The sequence below is a fragment of the Hemicordylus capensis genome, chromosome 2, assembly GCF_027244095.1.
Source record: "Hemicordylus capensis ecotype Gifberg chromosome 2, rHemCap1.1.pri, whole genome shotgun sequence".
In the NCBI taxonomy this organism is placed as follows: domain Eukaryota; kingdom Metazoa; phylum Chordata; class Lepidosauria; order Squamata; family Cordylidae; genus Hemicordylus; species Hemicordylus capensis.
The window spans coordinates 66,992,560-67,010,298 of record NC_069658.1 but is presented as its reverse complement, the minus strand read 5'-3'; the positions used below and the strand labels follow the sequence as shown (position 1 = coordinate 67,010,298).

Here is a 17,739-nt window from a genome sequence, read left to right as displayed (position 1 = left end):
ATTTAAGATCTAAATAGTAAGTTAAATGCCTCAAGTCATTTCGTTACTCAGATGCACTTGTACTCTCTTTGAGATAACTGAAACTTGCAAAACTCACCAGTGGATTTCAAGGCTCCCTGGAGTTATAGAAACTGAGGTTTAATGTGGGTGCTTCACTCTTTTTATAGCATCCAACTGGTATCCCCCCTCCCCCAGTCATAATATCAAAATTTTTGCAGTGTGTGGGAAAGGTTCATTTTATTTGTTATTTTGTGTAATATCTTTTCAGGGCCGATCCATATTCCTGAACTTTCCCCTACAGTGGTTTATGTGGATGAACAGTGTGAACCACAAAATTCATAGATTTACCTGCCATCACTTTCTCCATTGTTTGTGGCTGTATTTCCCCCCCAAAAAACACAATCACTGGCTGCCAGCTCACCACATGTACTATCTAGTTCATTCTAACAATATGTCCCATGTCCCCATCATGAGCCATGTTTAATTGCTGCAAGATTAACATGACTTTGAGTTTAATTTAACGGGCATACACATCCAAGATGCGTCTGTAAAATCTTCCATTCAGGTTTCAATCTGTTCCATTTGCCATGCACAGGATGCAGCCATTGCTAATTCAGTGCAAACCCATTCTGCTTGTCATTTCTGCTTATATGTATCTGTAGGATAGGACTGTTAGCAAATAAGATTGGCTCAAAAGGTGCTTTTCCACATGTATTAAGTTGTGCAAGTGCACTGTTGCATGAGTGTAAAAATTGTGCAGATGGAGATGAACAGCAGTGAGGCCATTCTATATTTGGTGGCCCAATGGTCCAAAAAAAGGTAGAGTCTGCTCTGAAATATACAATGAATATGAATCTAAAGTAGGCGTTGGAAATATGGTCCAGAGTAAAAAATCCAACAGATGTTCCCTCTGGGCATGGGTCCAAACAAAGAAAACTGGGACAGCAGATTCTCTTTGTCTGCTCTAGGCACTGGCACCAGCCTAGCCAAGAGTACTAGCCCAAGGCAGAGCTGTATGTGTGGCAAATCCCAAATTTACTAAGGGGATTAGCTGTGAGCCAGAAGATGCTCGATAGGGATGGAAGCTGAACCCAACTGCTGGTTGATAAATCCCTTCTTCAGCCTTCTCTACCTGAGGTGTTGCCATTTCACCTGCTGTGTTAAAATTGTTTTGGCTCAACCTGAAGGTTCACCCAACTCCACTTTTTAAAATGCTTGAGTACAATAGGAAAGAGGGTGTTTTTTCACCCCTGTGAAATAAATGCCAGATTCTCTGAGCCATGAAAACAACTTCTGCTTCACTCCTGGCAAGCAGAGACATTTCATGCTGCAAATGCTACAGCTAGCACTAGACAAAGAGTCCAGCTTCTTCAGGGTAGAAGCGACCTTTTCCAAAGCCACCTTCACTTGGGAATTTGAAGCACAGCTTGGAACTTGAACTTGTATGTGACTGGCCTTTTTGTTTCCTGGTGTTTAAATAATACCCTCCATTATTGCTCAGGGTTGCAGGCAGTTTCAACACAGTGTGCAACCAAAGTTGGTGTGAGTCTGTTGTACACCACATAATTCCTGCTCAAAGCAGAATCATTGTTCTGTCCATTTCAGCCAAACAGGAGCACAATAATTGGATCAGAAGGACCTCCATCCAGGCGGCATTTATGTGAAGGCCTACAATCTATTCTTCCAGTACTTTTGTTTTTTTAGCACACATTGGAATAGTATGAAATATAGAGTAACGCCTTGTTAATTTTTTCTGTTTCTGTTGTTCTATTGGTCTATTTTAAGAAGAGCTGATGAGCAGCTATCAGCTGAGTTTTCTCTTGATAGTTGAGTGCCACTTTAATCCCCATATTGGGACTGGAGACTACTAGCAGAAGTAAGAATCTTTCAGACAGTTGCTACTGAATCTAGTCAAAAAACATTTGGCAAAAGATATTGGCAAAACTATGCTCTGACCCTTCATTTTTCAATCAGAACGCAACCACATGGGAATATTTGTCTATTCATTCATTGACAACATGACATTTTTGAATGAATTATTGGATGTAATCTTTCCAGTTGGATACACAGAGACCATTTCAATAAGATCTTATCCTCTCTAATAAAACGCTTGGTGTCCGTCCGTGGACGGACACCAAGCGTGTGTCCGTGCCTCCCTGCCCTGTTCTGCGCCTGTGCAAAGCGCAGGCCCAGAACAGGGCAAGGGAGACACGCTCGCCGGTACCTGGCAGCCATCTTGGGCGGCCAGAAGCGGCCGCCCCGAAGAAGCCGGAAAACCGGCGCCGGGGTAAACTGGGCGAGGCAGCGGCGGAGCCGCTGCCTCGGCCAAAAGAGACGGAGGCCGGGGGCGGAGCGGAAGCCACTTAAATATTTTTTAAAAGGCACCCGCAGCCGCCGCCAACCTTCCCTCCCAGCTGACCCCCCCCATTAAGGGCCAAATCGGCCCAGCCACTTGCCCCCGCAGCTTCCGCCGCCAACCAACCGCCCGCCCACCCAGCTGCCGATACCTCCTTGCCCCCGGAACACGTCCTCCGCTTGATCCGCTGCTCAATTAACAGAAGGAGAGAGGTGCTCGCATGCAGAGCTCCACTCTCTTTAAAGTCTCTTCCCGAACTGGCGTTTTGCGTCCTTACCGCCCAAACTGCCAGTTCGGGAAGAGACTTTAAAGAGAGTGGAGCTCTGCATGCGAGCACCTCTCTCCTTCTGTTAATTGAGCAGCGGATCAAGTGGAGGACGTGTTCCGGGGGCAAGGAGGTATCGGCAGCTGGGTGGGCGGGCGGTTGGTCGGCGGCGGAAGCTGCGGGGGCAAGTGGCTGGGCCGATTTGGCCCTTAATGAGGGAGGGAGGGGGAATGGCAGCGGGGGGACAGGAGAGCCATTACTAGGGCCCGTTGTTCAACGGGCCAAAATTAACTAGTTGATAATATTTTACAAATTTTATTGTGTCCAGCATCCTGTTTCACACAATGGCCCACCAGATGCGTCTGCGAAGCACGCAAGCAAGATCTGAGGGCATTCCCGATCTCCTGATGCTACTCCCCTGCAATTGGTATTCAAAGGCATCTTGCCTCTGAGGCTGGAGGTTGCCTATAGCCCTCAGACTAGTAGCCATTGGTAAACCTGTCCTCCATGAATTTATTTAAATCCCTATTAAAGCCATCCAAGCTGTTGGCTGTCACTACATCTTGTGCCAGAGAATTCCATAGGTTAATTATGTGTTGTGTGGAAAAAGTACTTCCTTTTGTTGGTCCTAGATTTCCTGGCAAACAATTTCATGGGATGACCTGGTTCTAGTGTTATGCAAGAGGGAGAAAAGGTCTTTCTATCCACTTTCTCCACACCATGCATCATTTTATAGACCTCTATCATGTCTCCCATCAGTCTTCTTTTTTCTAAACTTAAAAGCCCCAGGTGTTGTAGCTTTGTCTCATAAGAAAGGTGCTCTAGGCCCCTTATCATCTTCGTTGCACCTTTTCCAGTTCTGCGGTGTCCTTCTTAAGATACTGCCCAGCGACTGTCGGCTATCCCTCAGGCATCATTTTAAAGGCTCTGTGACCCTTTTAGCCTAGTTTCCAGTAGGCTTCCGAGATCACCCAGCATTCCCTGTGTGTGTCTGTGTGGTTCCCTCCCGCCAATCAACTTTGCTACGCTTTGACCAATATGAACCTAATTGAGCACATTTGTAGCGACACATAGGGACACCAACAGTGTAGTGATGTCATCCACCCCAATCCAAGATGGTGGATGCGTAAACATTTGAGGCTCAAGGGGGCTAACCTGTTGTCTAACCAATTTGAACCAAATTTGCTACAGCTGTAGGGACACATAGGTGTGTGATGATGTCATCCACTCCAGTTCAAGATGGCAGCCACATGAACATCTCAGGTGCAAGCAGGCTAATTTGTGGATTGTCTAACCCATTTAAACCAAATTAGGTACAGTTGCAGTGAGTGACACACAGGGACACCTCAATGGCATAGTTTGTGATGATGTAATCCACACCGATTTAAGATGGTGGACACGTAAACTTGTGAGGCGCAAGCAGGCTAACTTGTGAACCACTTAACTGATTTGAACCAAATTTGCTACAGCTGTAGGGACACGTAGGGACATATCAATGGCGTTGTTTGTGATGATGTTATCTACCCCAATCCGAGATGGCAGACGTGTGAACGATTGAGGTGCAAGTGAGATAACTTGTGCACTGTCTAACCCATTTGAACCAAATTAGGTACAGTTGTAATGAGTGACACACAGGGACACCTCAGTGGTGTAGTTTGTGGTGATGTTATCCACCCTAATTCAAGATGGTGGAACGATAAACTTTTGAGGCATGAGTGAGCTTACTTATGAACCCCTGATTTGAATCAAATTTGCCACAACTGTAGGGACACATAAGGGCACCTCAACAGCAAAGGTTGTGATGATATCATCCACCCCAGTTCAAGATGGCAGACACGTAAACATTTGAGGTGTAAGTGCACTAACTTGTGGATAGTCTAACCAATTTGAACCAAATTTGCTACAGCTGAATTGATGCCGCAGGGTGTAGTTCTTGAGGATCTCACCCACCCTCTTCCAAGATGGCAGATGCATAAACTTGAGGCACAAGTGCATCCACCCCGATCCAAGATGGCAGGCACATGAACATTTGAGGTGCAAAACCTGTTGGCCTCGATTTGCACCAAATTTAGTCTAGATGTAGAGACAGTGAAACTAGTCTGATTAAACTTGTTTATTTTAAGCACCTACAGTCTGGTTCCATTTTGGTTCAAGTGGAGCCCATCTCTTTTGCAAAGACTCCTCTTGTCCCAAAATCTACCTCAGTGCCTAACAAATCTACCCACCCCCCGGGCACCACTATCTTATCCATGTACTGAGACCCCTCAACTCTGCCTGTCTCTCTAGAATTCTACCTTGGGGGTCCTGGACTTATGCTACCAAGCAGCCTAAATTTGGTTTCCAGGACCTCCTGGCTGTATTTCCCAACATAGTTCATGCCAACGTGCACCATGACCCCTCCCCAGCACTGCCCATCTAGATGCCACATGACATCTGCAACCTTTACATCAAGCAGGGAAGTCACCGTGTGGTCTGCACCCAGGTCACAGACCCATCTGTCTCTACCCCTAATGATTGAATTGCCCACTACTAGGAGGCCCCCTGTGTGAGAGGATATGGGCCCATCCTTCACAGAAGGGGTCCCTTCGAAGGGAGCATTTCCTCGGAATGATTTCCTCCTTCCCCAAGACCTTCATTCTCTCTGACAGCAGAGGAATCATCAGCCTGGGAGTGGGATGCCTCTGCCACATCCCTGAAGGTCTTGTCCACATACCTCTGTGACTCTCTGAGCTTCTCCAGATCAGCTTCAAGGAAATGAACTTGTTCCCTGAGAGCCAGGACCTCCTTGCACCGAGCACACACCCATGACTTCTGACCATGGAGCAAATAGTCATACATGCAACACTCTCTGCAGTACACTGGGAAGCACACACACACACACCCCCGCTGGCTTTCTCTCTTCATGACTGGTTTTGTTGACAGTTTAGTGTATTTGGAGATTGTTTGAACGCTCGGTCTTAGCTGCAGTTGTCAGCTATTCAACAGTTTAAACTTTCTATCCCGAGAATATGAAAGAGGGAGTAGTACTTACCTTCAATTCCTGCTGGGCTCCTTGTGATCTCCTTCAGGCAAGAGAGCAACTAAAGCTGAATGCTACACAGCCCCCAAAACAAGCCCTGGCAACCCGCCCCCCCCCCCCCACACACATATTATGGGACTTCTTCCCATACCAGCCCCTCAAAACCTTCCTCTTCTCCTGCTTATGTGAAGATGAAATGGTGTTTAAAAATAATAATAATAAAAGCTTGCTACCTTCTCAGGTTGCTTTTCCTCTTTGCAAAGTAGGCTTCAAACTGAGGCAAACCGGCTCAACAGGAATGTGGCCCCTCCCTCCAGGTGTGACTCAACCTCAGCCCTAGCTGGCTCCTCCCACTGTCTCTTTCCAAGCAAGAGAGAAACTAAAACTGAATGCTACACAGTCCCCCAAATGAGCCCTGGCAACAAACACGCACAGACACAAACACGCACACTGGGACTTCTTCCCTATAGAGATACCAGCCCGTCAAAATCTCCCCTTCCTTCTGTTTGTTTGAAGAAGAAAAGATGTTTTGGGGTGTGTGGTTTTTTTTAAAAAAGAAAAGCTTGCTACCTTCTCAAGTTGCTTCTCCTCTTCCCAGAGTAGGCGTCAAACTTCTGACTAAAAACTGTGAAAAAGTAACAAGTTTGAATAAAAAGCAAGGAATCAAAGTCTCGACTCAGTGTCTGTTTTCAGAATACATTTATTTTAGGTTTATTCAAAATATACCAGAAAAGTGGCCCTTAATTATCTCTTGAAGGATTTGCTGCAAGTCAAGATTACTTTTTTACTTAACATGGGAGAAAACAAGCTTAAAATTAGCAAATTCTTCACAGACACTTGTTATTCCCCCCACCCTCTGTCTGTTATTGTTGCTTCAGCATTTGCTTTTTAAAGGTTCCAGGTCGAAAGCAATATATGCTCTTAAAAAAAACCTGGCCAATATGTGACTAATGACATCCAAAGCTAAACCAAGCAAAACCAGTTTTTATTCTTGCTATATTAGGAAACAAATGTTGCTGAAACTCAGAAGTTTATGGCACGGCACTGATGAAATAGGTAATCCTGTTCAAGTCTACATTTCTCATAAATATCTGTGATGCCATATGTTTGAGTGGGAAGTTGATGGGATGGCTTACAGTGCTGAATCTTGGGGCTGGGGCTGCTACCTGAGAACTATGTGCATAGCACCATAGATGGTCATCATTCTCATCTTTGAGAACATTGATCTATTGCTAGGGGAAGACTGACACACATACACACTTTAGATCCCTACTGACTCCTTTATCTCCCATTAGGGATGAGGAAGCTCCAGGTTCAGGCCCTGTAGAGTCCTCCAAGCTGTAAGGTCTGTGTAGTCCCCCAAGCTTACCTTGGGGAAGAGGAAGCAGCTGGAAGCTCCAATTCCTCCTCCATCAGCCGGTATGAACAATGTACAGTGGCAGAGGAAGAACACTACTAGCAGAGGACCAAGATGGATGGGGGTGTGTGTGCGTGTGCGCACACACACACACACACAGGATCAGGATGAGTGGCCTGCTCGAGGAGACTATGCTGTGCACTCAGATTCTGCTCACAGAAATTGAGTAGGGGTGTTTGGAGAGAGGCAGAGAGAAAGAATTCTGTAATAGTTGTTTCTACTGCAAAGCATAGTGCTTTAAATAATGTAAATCAAGGTCACAAATTACCGCAGTGATCAGAACCCTGTCCCTAAAATATCCATGCACATGTTTTCCCTTTAAAAAACATTACGCTTTTATTTTTAACTTTACACCTATGAATTTACTGTAGTATATAAAGCTCCCAAGCAATGTTCCCTCCAAGGTGTGAGCACGTGCGTGCTCTCACAAGTTTTTTGATGTCCGCTCAGTTAATTTTAGATCCTACTCAGGTTGAATCAGGAAAGCCCCATCTGAATGCACACACTGCCTTGAAACTGCCACCCAGAACAAAACTCATTCCACATACAGATGGAAAAAAATTAGAGAGGACACTGCTCCCAAGTGCCAACTGCATTCTGTTGTATCTTCTGCAAAAGCACTGCTAGCACCAGCTATCAGGGCAGCCCTATGTTATGTCTACTATTATGAATATAAGGAGATTTCTTAAATTGAGTTATGCCAAGGTCCAGTACTGCCTACTCTGGCAGTGGCTCCTCCAACGTTTTAGGCATGAGTCTTTCCTAACACGGCTATTTTAAACTGCTGTGAGCGGTTTCAACTTTTCTGACCAAAGGTTTGGCTCAGATCATGTTTTAAAAGGTAATGCAAGGCCCTTTAACTAGAAATGTGAAGAACTGAGTTTGGGACCATATATCTGCAAAGAGTAGGTTCCTTCTACTAAACTCTGCTTCTTCCCAGTTGCAATTATTAATGTGCTTTGAAAGTTTGCTGTGCATTTTTAAGAGAAGTGTGATTCAGCTATAGATGATGCTGAGGCTGAAGTGGAAACAGGGCTTCATATTGTCAAGTGTTCATCTGTGTTTTGTTTTGTTTTTGTTTTGTTTTTACAGTTATTGGCTGACCAACAAAGTTTTCATCAAGCGACCCAGCACCGGACTCCTCATGTATACACTTGCTACGAGGTTCTGTGATGAAATCCACCTCTATGGATTCTGGCCCTTCCCAAAGGATATAAATGGAAAATCAGTCAAATATCATTATTATGATGATCTAAAGTATCGGTATTTTTCTAATGCAAGCCCCCATAGGATGCCATTAGAGTTTAAAACTTTAAATGTATTACATAACAGAGGAGCACTTAAATTGACAACGGGGAAATGTGTACAGCAATAAAGCACAAGTACATTACATTGAGAAGTACAGGATGTGGGCTTCAGCGTACAGATTTCATGGAACTGCAGTGGGATCCAAACAGTGGATATTATATCCCAGGATATTGTACTAAGCCACTGGAGAACAAGGAAGTACATCAGAACTCAGTTACCAGCTAACATTTTACCTGTTGAAGTGCTAAATCTTGAGTGCAATGGTCCAAGTAAGTGCCACTTTCACTAAGAACAAAGCTTGAATGTATAAAACCAGTAGTGTTTACAAGATCCAATGATGCATTCATCACCTGTTAAAGAAGCAAATAGTTCATTTACTGCTCATTTTCCACCACAAAGTCAGGCAACATATTGAAGAAATACCTGAGAGGTGGGATCTGTCCTTGAGGAAATAGAAGCATGTGGCCGCAAAAATCAAGGTGGAATTGGTGGAGCAGCGGATAACATCAACAAGATCAAGAAAAATACCTTCAGTCAGGGGACTGCCTGACTTTGTATTATAACCTCCCTCCTGCCCTCCCTTCCTTCCCGTTTTTAAAATTGTCATTCATTTTCTATGGTGTTAAGGGATTTTGAATATATAATATGAACAATTTAAGAATAAGAACAATTTAAGAATTCAAGAAGTGGTCTTAGAAGAACTTGTTTTTTTAAAAACCCAGTTACTTAAAAACCCATATTGTATCTTATTGTTCAGCTTATGCTTGGTGTATACATTGCTGCTGAAACTGGTTCCATGGCTCACTGCTGCTGTGTAGAGCCAATCCCCAGGTTTTTTTCTTCAGCACTCTCCGGAGGTGCTCTATGCCAGCAGTAGCCACTGCTAGGCGTGTGCAATGCCGACACAGGGCATCTACAGGAGATGTGGAAATACCAGCTCTATGTATTATGGCAAATGCAGGGCAGAAAGTTAACTCTCAGAGACTCTTTGGAGTGCTGTAACATGTAGACTAGGCTTTAGAATGTCTGCATTGATTTAGGTGGACATTCTTGGATACAAGGAACATGGGAGTGCTCTTGAAAGATCTGATATTCTGAGCCATTTTTGAAATCATGTTCTGTTACATGGCAAAATGAGATGATATAGTTAACAAGCAGGTGCCCTTACATTTGGTACCAAAGATTATGCTGATTTTGTAATTGATGTTAATTTTCCTTCTAATGGTGAAAACATGTAAATTTAGTACTGTGTTGCTGTGCTGCTGAGGAAACTGTTTTCAGTCATTTTGTTTACTGTAACTTAATATCTAGATTTTGTTTGAATGACAAATTCTTTAACTTGATCTTGCTCTTTTTCTACACACGTAAATATTTTGAAAGGGCAAAAGGGATATTTTTCATTTTTTTTAAATTGCAAACAGAATATTTAATTAAAAGAAGGCAATTTAATAAAAAATGGACACTGGAAACCACATTGATATTTCAGTGCCTATTCAGTTCTGTTGCTTTATTGAATGATACTGGAAATTTTTCTTAATTTACAACATTTTAAGTTGTAATTTCTTGATAGTGCTAGTCAATATGTCCATTTCCCCCCCCCCCGGTCTGTAGTATTTTGATAAGCAGGAGATGAAAATACATCTGCTACAGCGTAGGTGAAAACCTGAAACTATCTGGAGGGTTTCAATCACACATCATGAGCACTTTCAACGATGCCAGAGAAATAAAGTATAATATGTTTGTCTCCTCATCATCACAGATTTGTAGCATCTAAGTAAGTGAGAGGAAAAGCACTGGGAGAAAACAAATACAGAACAGATCTTTACAGTGTTTCATAAAATGTGGTATATAAAGAATGTCATGCCATTTGCTCACATAAGAAAAAACCTTGGTCATTCCAGAACGTATCCTACAGTTGTAGTGCTGTGTAAGATCCTACAGTTGTAGTGTTGACTGCGGTATGAGATCGCTTTTGACTGCTGAGGTTGCATTTAGGTCACACAGTGCAAGGGTCCATCAGAAGCTTCTTTATATTAAGTCAGATCGTTGATGTTTCACAACTCACTAGTTACAGGACCAAATGAATCATTGGTCTTCATTTGGTGGGTTCTAACCCATAACTGGGTTAGGATGTTAAAATGGTTCCTAGTAGCAGCAACATGGCCATATTTGCTGATGGAAAAATGCAGATGGATAGAGGGAGAGAAAAGGGGGGAATGACAAGGATATACCTAGACAGATGCGCATGTGTGTGTGTATATACACACACGCACTTAAAAATATGAGACATTTTTCAAAAATCAAAAGTGGACCTTGCAAGTTGGAGTTAAAGAGGAATTTTGGCTTAGAACAGCTTGAAGTAAATTGATAGGGCACTACCTAGAAGGAAGGCAAGGCCAAAAAACAAATTCCATTCCCTTTCATACTAAAACTGAAGTCATCCTAGTCCTGTGGATGGATCCACGGCTCAGTGGGAGAACAACTGCTTTGCTTTACATGCAGAAGGTCCCAGTTTCAATCCCTGGCATCTCCAGGTAGGGCTGGGGAACACCTATCTGAAATCCTGAAGAGCTGCTGCCAGTCAGTGTGGACAGTACTGAGATAGATTGCATCCTTTCCGCTTCACTCTTCTCTTTTGCATGGCAGAAGGCCATTTTACATGATAGAAGTGTAACCCATATAGGATTTTTAAAAAACAGCAAGCCCATTGTTCATATATTAATGAAATCAATATATTGGATGAAAAATGACAATGCCCCCCATTGAACTATGCAGGGCAAAAAAGTGCTCATGGAGTTTTATAATATAAGTTGTGAACTTGTGAGAAAAGCACAGTTCCCTTTCCCAAGGTCATTTACTTCATAAATCTTTGATGCTTACTACCAAGTATGTTTAAGGTACCATCACTGAAAGCAGCTTAAGTATTGTGTGAGACTATTGTGTTCAATACTGATCGTGTTTATATAGCTGTGATTCTTTTTAAAAAAAACATGTGAAGTCCACCCCAGTCTAGGACAAACTTCTGTTTGTTTCCGTGAGGCATGTGCAAAAGTTTTTAAAATATGTGACATCTGCCAAATTCACAAAGTCCAACATAGGAGTGTGCAGGATGTCAGTAATGGAGGATGAGTTATCACTGAGTTTTTAAAATTGTATATAATACAGACCCCCTTATGCTAGCTTAACCATTCCACTGCTGAGCAGTATGGGTTACCTCTGATTTATTTGGTTGCTTAGAAATTTCATTAAATGCTTATTATATTCTACATTTTGGGGTTTTTTTTTACTTTGAAAATTTCCATTGTCCCCAAATACAGAGCTGTAGAGCAACCATTTGGTCAAGTCTTGCATGCCAGCCAATTCAAACTAGGCGAATACCAGATGGTGTTGGACTAGCCTCATGAGGGAAAGTACATAAATGTGATGTCAAAGGGCTGGACAATATAGAGAGTCTACTGTGCTTTTTGCAGCATCAGTCATGAAATGGGGGTGCAAATACACCCCAATGGCACTCCCCATGCATGCCTATTTGTTTTAGTGAGGCATGTTTAAGCGTGTCCAGTTGATGGCATTTAATACTTCTTCCATGATCCCCTCACTAAGAATAATTGATTGTTCTCACAATTGGCATTTGTGCTTGTAGTCATACGGAAGCTTACTTATTTCAAACAGCAACAGTCTAGGTGTTTGATTAGAAATAATGCTATAGGCTATAGTTATATTTTTGGTCCATAAGGTGAAAATTTAAAAGGGAATTTGTGTAGGCTGCTTGATACTCATTTTAAAAACAAATGTGCAGGCATACTTGGTTTCATTACACACAGTAATTTTAGAGCTGCCTAACCAGAATGACTGTCTCTAAAGAGATACTCTTATAGACACCCACTTTAGTGAAGTCAACACTAGTGCCTTTATCATCATATTGCATAAGGTTATTTTTCTATTTGATATTTAATCTTCCTTTATCCAGGCTATTTCCACATATCATGAAAGGGCTAAAATACTGATTGCCACTGCTTTTAACGTTTTCCTTCCCGGGGAAACGTCAATTTCCCAATATAGGTTTAACAGGAAAAGTTATTGTTCAAAATGGATGCAAGCTTCTTATATCATATTACATTAAAAAGCAAGATTTTCTTTTAATAGAATAAGGATGCAATCGTATGTATTTGGGAATAATCCTGTTTTTCAGGCCTTTCAGATAGTTCACTGATAATCAGATAGTGCCCTGTAAATCATGATGTCACCACGGAATTTGATCTGCCATCTTGAATTGCTCTCTTGAATTTATTTCTTTTCCTTTTCCTTTTGGTGTTCAGTCAAATCCAAGATGGTAGTACTCAGCTTTTGTAGATTATCAGCTAGATCAGTGTTTCTCAACCACCGGTCCCTGGACCGCTGCCGGTCCCCGAAGGGTTGAGTGCCGGTCCCTGACTGGGAGTCAAACCCCCCCCCCAACTGAAATCAAGGCACTCACTTCCTCAATTTTGCACATGGCACGGAAGAGGAAGAGTATCACGGAGGCATGGGACCCTTCTTGTGCCTTGCCTCCACGTGCTGCTGAGATCTTCCTACAGCTATCTTATTCCCTATCTTTACAGCTTCAAACTGTATGCGGTGCGGGGGCATGGAGGAAAAAGTATGGCAGTGGGCGCCACTTGAAGGGCTGCTGGTTCTTGCATGCTCATTGTTTGCAGCCAAAGGTTGGTTGGTTGAAACCGAGCTGCCTGTTGTGGTTGAGGCACCTTGAGAGGGAACGCTGTTTCCCTCTTGCATCAGTGGGGCTTGCTTGTATGTTGTTTTCATTGGCCCCATGCAGCTTTTGAATTTTTCTAATGGCCCAACATCCCCTCTCCATTGAGTAATCACAAGCACCTCCACTCCAGACATACTGGAGACAAATTTGTTCACCCAGGCTTTTAGATTCAGGGGTTCTCAACCTTGGGTACCCAGACGTTGGTGGACTTCTACTCCCATAATCCCCAGCCATAATGGCCAAATGCCATTGTTGTTGGGGGTTATGGGAGTTTAACTGAGGGACCCAAGGTTAAGAACCCCTAATATTCCATGTTTGCAAAAGATTCCAAATTTAATTATTTTAATGCTTATATTATTTTCATTCTAAACTGCCCAGAGATGCAAGTTTTGGGCAGTACAGAAGTCTGATAGATAGATAGATAGACAGACTTGAAACCCCTTTACTAACTGCTGGTCCGGGAAACTGTGCATGAAGAATGTAGCGGTCCTTGAAACTCTGCACGAAGAATTTAGCGGTCCTTGACTCCAAAAAGTTTGAGAAACACTGAGCTAGATAAGGTACACATCCGGCGGTTTTCCTTATGTGGCAGCACTCCTGCATTTCAGCAGTAAGAAATCTATGATTACCAACCTGGTATATCCTGTATCATTGTCTAAGCTTCTAATACATTTCTCTTCACTATGTCCAGTGAAAACACAAGTTCTATCATATGAACTATTGTATTATATTGCTTGTTGAGAGAAAAAGGCCAAAGACACCATGCAATAAGGTTGCAGTCAGTGGGACTTGTACTCATCACAGTCTTGTAAGTAACATCTGTTCAGATGTAGGTAAAGAATGAATGCTTTATACTATTATAATTCCTTTTCATACTCCCACTGCTACCATGAAGAACTGCAGTTGCCTTTTCATCATTATGGCCTATCACATTTCCAGTATCTGTTCAGTGGGCAAAATCCAATCTAATGCAAAACCATAGGAACAGTCTGTTTAGAGAATGTGAATTAGGGAATTTGTTTTCATTCAGATAATTTTCTGGTGAGTGTTTGTAATTCACAAAGTAGTGTTTTATAATTTGTGGGGACAGGTTTTTTGTTAGAAGCTCTGGAGTTCGTTGTATTAATGAAGATAAATATATATATTTGTTTTTTCTCCTTGGATGATTTCCCCTTACTCTCTTCTTAAAATGTGACTACTCAATATTTCAAGTGGTTTTAGCCAATTTGGGTAGCTCTGTCTTGCAAAACAAGAATTTACACACACGCACACACACAATATTGATTTACGCTAGAACAAATGCATTTGCCAGCTAGTTTTGAGTTTGCAGATAAAGAGACATGCACATGTTCAACATTTTCTCCAAAGCAAAAACGACAATTTCAATTAGTCTGCTTTGTGGCAGTTTTCAAGACCATTTATTGACTTCACTGGACATGGAAGGTGTGCTGCCTCTTAGGATCTTCAAGGCTTCAGCTGCCATCGAGTGACGTGACATCCCTGCAGACCAGTATTAGTCGGCTTCACATGCTCTTGAGTTTTTCATTGAATGTCCCTTTCAGCATCTCATCGCTGAACACCTAATACATTTTCGTAAATCAGATGAGTATGGGGGAAGTGGTGGGGCTTCTGATTTGGAACACAACCTCATAACTCCATCTGCATTCCAAACGTAGCTTTGTGTGTCATCTTATGGAAGGAAATATACATACAGTGCTGCATGTGTGTTTCCTTTCCTGGGGCTCAGCAGTGTCAGCTCCCAAAATGAAACTTTTCAGCCCCAGAAGACAGCACACAGTGAAGCTATTCACAGGCGTGTGCAAAACCGGAAGGAAGCCCAGCCCAGTTTTGCACATGAACATGTACTGTTGGGATTGGGCCCGATTCTGGCAGCACTATAGTAGCAAACCCACCTACGGAGCCTCTATAAAACAAGGTTAGAAGAGCGAGCGCTCACCTAGCTCCGTTATTTCGATTGTGCCAGCCATGGCTGCTTGCGTAGTGCATTATGGGAGCTGGGGGGGGGAATGCAGAGCGAGCCCTTGGAGCAACCAGCAGCAGCCAGTAATTGTCTGGGAGGGTGATCCACCCACCCAGAGGGAAGGACCTGCTTGGCGGGGAAGTGAGCTTTTTAAGGCTTCCTCCCCACTAACCCTCTTGCCATTTCTCTCTGGTTGTGAGAAAGGGCTCAGTATCTATTTGCATATGTATTTTCCTTGTTGGACTAAGAGTGGTCCATATATATCTGGATTGTGGTATAATGCTGTAAACTTTCTTTCTTTCTTTCTTTCTTTCTTTCTTTCTTTCTTTCTTTCTTTCTTTCTTTCTTTCTTTCTTTCTTTCTTCCTAGAAGAGCACTGTTGTCCTGAATAGGCAAAAGCACAATTCTTTTAACTGTATATACTCGAAGGAGCAAGTTTCCTGACCAGTACTACTGCTTTTGAGCATATCCAGGTCCCATTTGTGTGCACTGTTGAGATGTATTCTGTCAGGATCATCTTGTCCGATACTGTTTTATTATTTTATGTATAGAACTTGACATTTAATTGCTTTGTTACTTGTAAAACCTGTAAAATAAATTAAACTTTTTTTCAGTAGTTTTCTGCTTTGGCTTTATTTTTTACCTCTATCTTTTCAGCCACAATGAGCTCTGAATTTTACTGAAAGCAAGTCATAAATAGAATTTTATTGCAGGCATTCAAAGGGAGAAATCTTATTAAATTGTATAACCCTTCCATGTAATTTTAAGATATCATGTACAATGAAATTAACATACTTGGCCCAGCATACACACACAAAGCTCCCTAAATTCAATTTACAACTTTATATTAAACAAATTGGTTGATCATTTATTTTTTCATAAAGAATACTAGATTTTAATGAATGCTGTAATATCTCTCCCACTTCGGAAGCTGGCCAACCTGTCTGAGCAACGCAAAACGTATATAATAGATTTTCTTTGCCATTGCTATTCTTTTCTAAATACTACCCAAATAGTGGGCTGAACCCTAAGTGTCCCTTACTCACCACAGCAGATCCCACCATCCCCTGAAAAGTCTATCTTGAGGGAATTTTGAAAATGGCATGGGATGGGTCATGGGCAGCTACTGCAGGGGAAATAATCATCCAAAGCAGGGAGGTGGCTCCTTGCACAAGCAAAATGTCCCTGCTGCACCCAGTGCTTAGGATCCCACTCAATTTTTTCATGCATTACATTTCACATTAATATATCAATGTTTCTGCTGAGATGGAAAATCTGTCCATGTGCTTTTTGGCACACACAGTTGTAGGCTCCCCTGTTGACTGAAATGAGGGCAGGAACATAGCTTCCTCCACTGCTTGAGAAAATAGGAAATCCCTGGCACGTTATTGCTGTATCATATATGTATTAAGTTTTAATCCATCTATTGTATGTAAGATTTAATTAAATAAGTGGTTGGATTTGAATGACATTTCATGACATATATACTGTACTCAATGTACAACGATACTTTTACAAACATGGTAGACTAGGTTATCTCACTTCTGCCGTTCTTACCAAATGACACATCCTTCCTACTTGAAATGGCAGAGTTGCACCAGCTCCCACAATCCTGATGGGTCTTCCTTGCCCTTGCTGGTGTCAATAATGCCCTTCCACTGAGCTTTTACTGGGTCACAGGAGAAAAGACTGTTGCTTCTCCGTTGATGCTGAGACTGGAGATAGACAGGATCCATATTCTTCATTTTATAAACTTGTGTGCCCCACATAATTGACCCTTAGATTTGGGCCATAAGTCTATCAACGTTTCTTAAAATTGATTTGTTTTAAAATCAGTGTTATAAAAACTATAGCTGGCACACATGCACTCTATTTGGAAGAATTAGTGGGTGATCATTTCCCCTTGATGTGTTATAGATACTAAGCTGGTATCTAGTTCTTTGCACCATCTAAATTATTTCCAGCGTTACGTTCTGCTGAAAAGAACAGATCTCCAACCTTCCATGCCTGGGTAAGGTGGTTGAGAAGGTGGTGGCCTCCCAGCTCCAGGAGGTGTTGAAGGAAACTGATTATCTAGACCCATTTCAAACTGGCTTTTGGGTGGGCTATGGGGTGGAAACTGCCTTGGTTGGCCTGATGGGTGATCTCCAATTGGGAATTGACAGAGGGAGTGTGACTCTGTTGGTCCTTTTGGATCTTTCAGTGGCTTTCGATACTATTGACCATAGTATCCTTCTAGAACATCTGAGGGGATTGGGGTTGAGAAGCACTGATTTGCAGTGTTTCTGCTCCTACCTCACAAGCAGATTCCAGATGGTGTCTCTTGGAGATTGTTGTTTTTCAAAATCTGAACTTTCCTATGGAGTTTCTCAGGGCTCCATATTGTCTTCAATGTTGTTTAACATCTTCATGAAACTGCTGGGAGAGATCAGCAGGAAATTTGGTGCAGGGTGTTATCAATACGCTGATGACACCCAAATCTATTTCACCATGTCAACATCATCAGGAGAATGACCTCCTTCAATGCCTGTCTGAAGGCAGTAATGGGCTGGATGAGGGATAACAAACTGAGGCTGAATCCAGATAAGATGGAGGTACTTATTGTGTGGGGTTGGAAGTCGAGAGACAATTTTGATC

The 17,739-nt window shown here is 42.4% G+C and overlaps 1 protein-coding gene across 4 annotated transcripts in view; it reads left to right on the top strand.

The window, feature by feature from the left end:
- ST8SIA4 (ST8 alpha-N-acetyl-neuraminide alpha-2,8-sialyltransferase 4) overlaps window positions 1-15,718 on the top strand; it is a 128,724-nt gene extending 113,006 nt beyond the window's left edge. For 3 of the 4 annotated variants that reach the window (XM_053301162.1, XM_053301161.1, XM_053301163.1), the window contains one exon: window positions 8,150-15,718. In XM_053301162.1, coding sequence (XP_053157137.1) covers window positions 8,150-8,432 — 283 coding nt within the window. In that variant the 3' untranslated portion in view covers window positions 8,433-15,718. Of the gene's footprint in view, window positions 1-6,643; window positions 6,697-8,149 lie in introns of all 4 variants that reach the window. The other variant, XM_053301164.1, reaches the window with a different exon arrangement.
- Window positions 15,719-17,739: the final 2,021 nt, after the last annotated feature.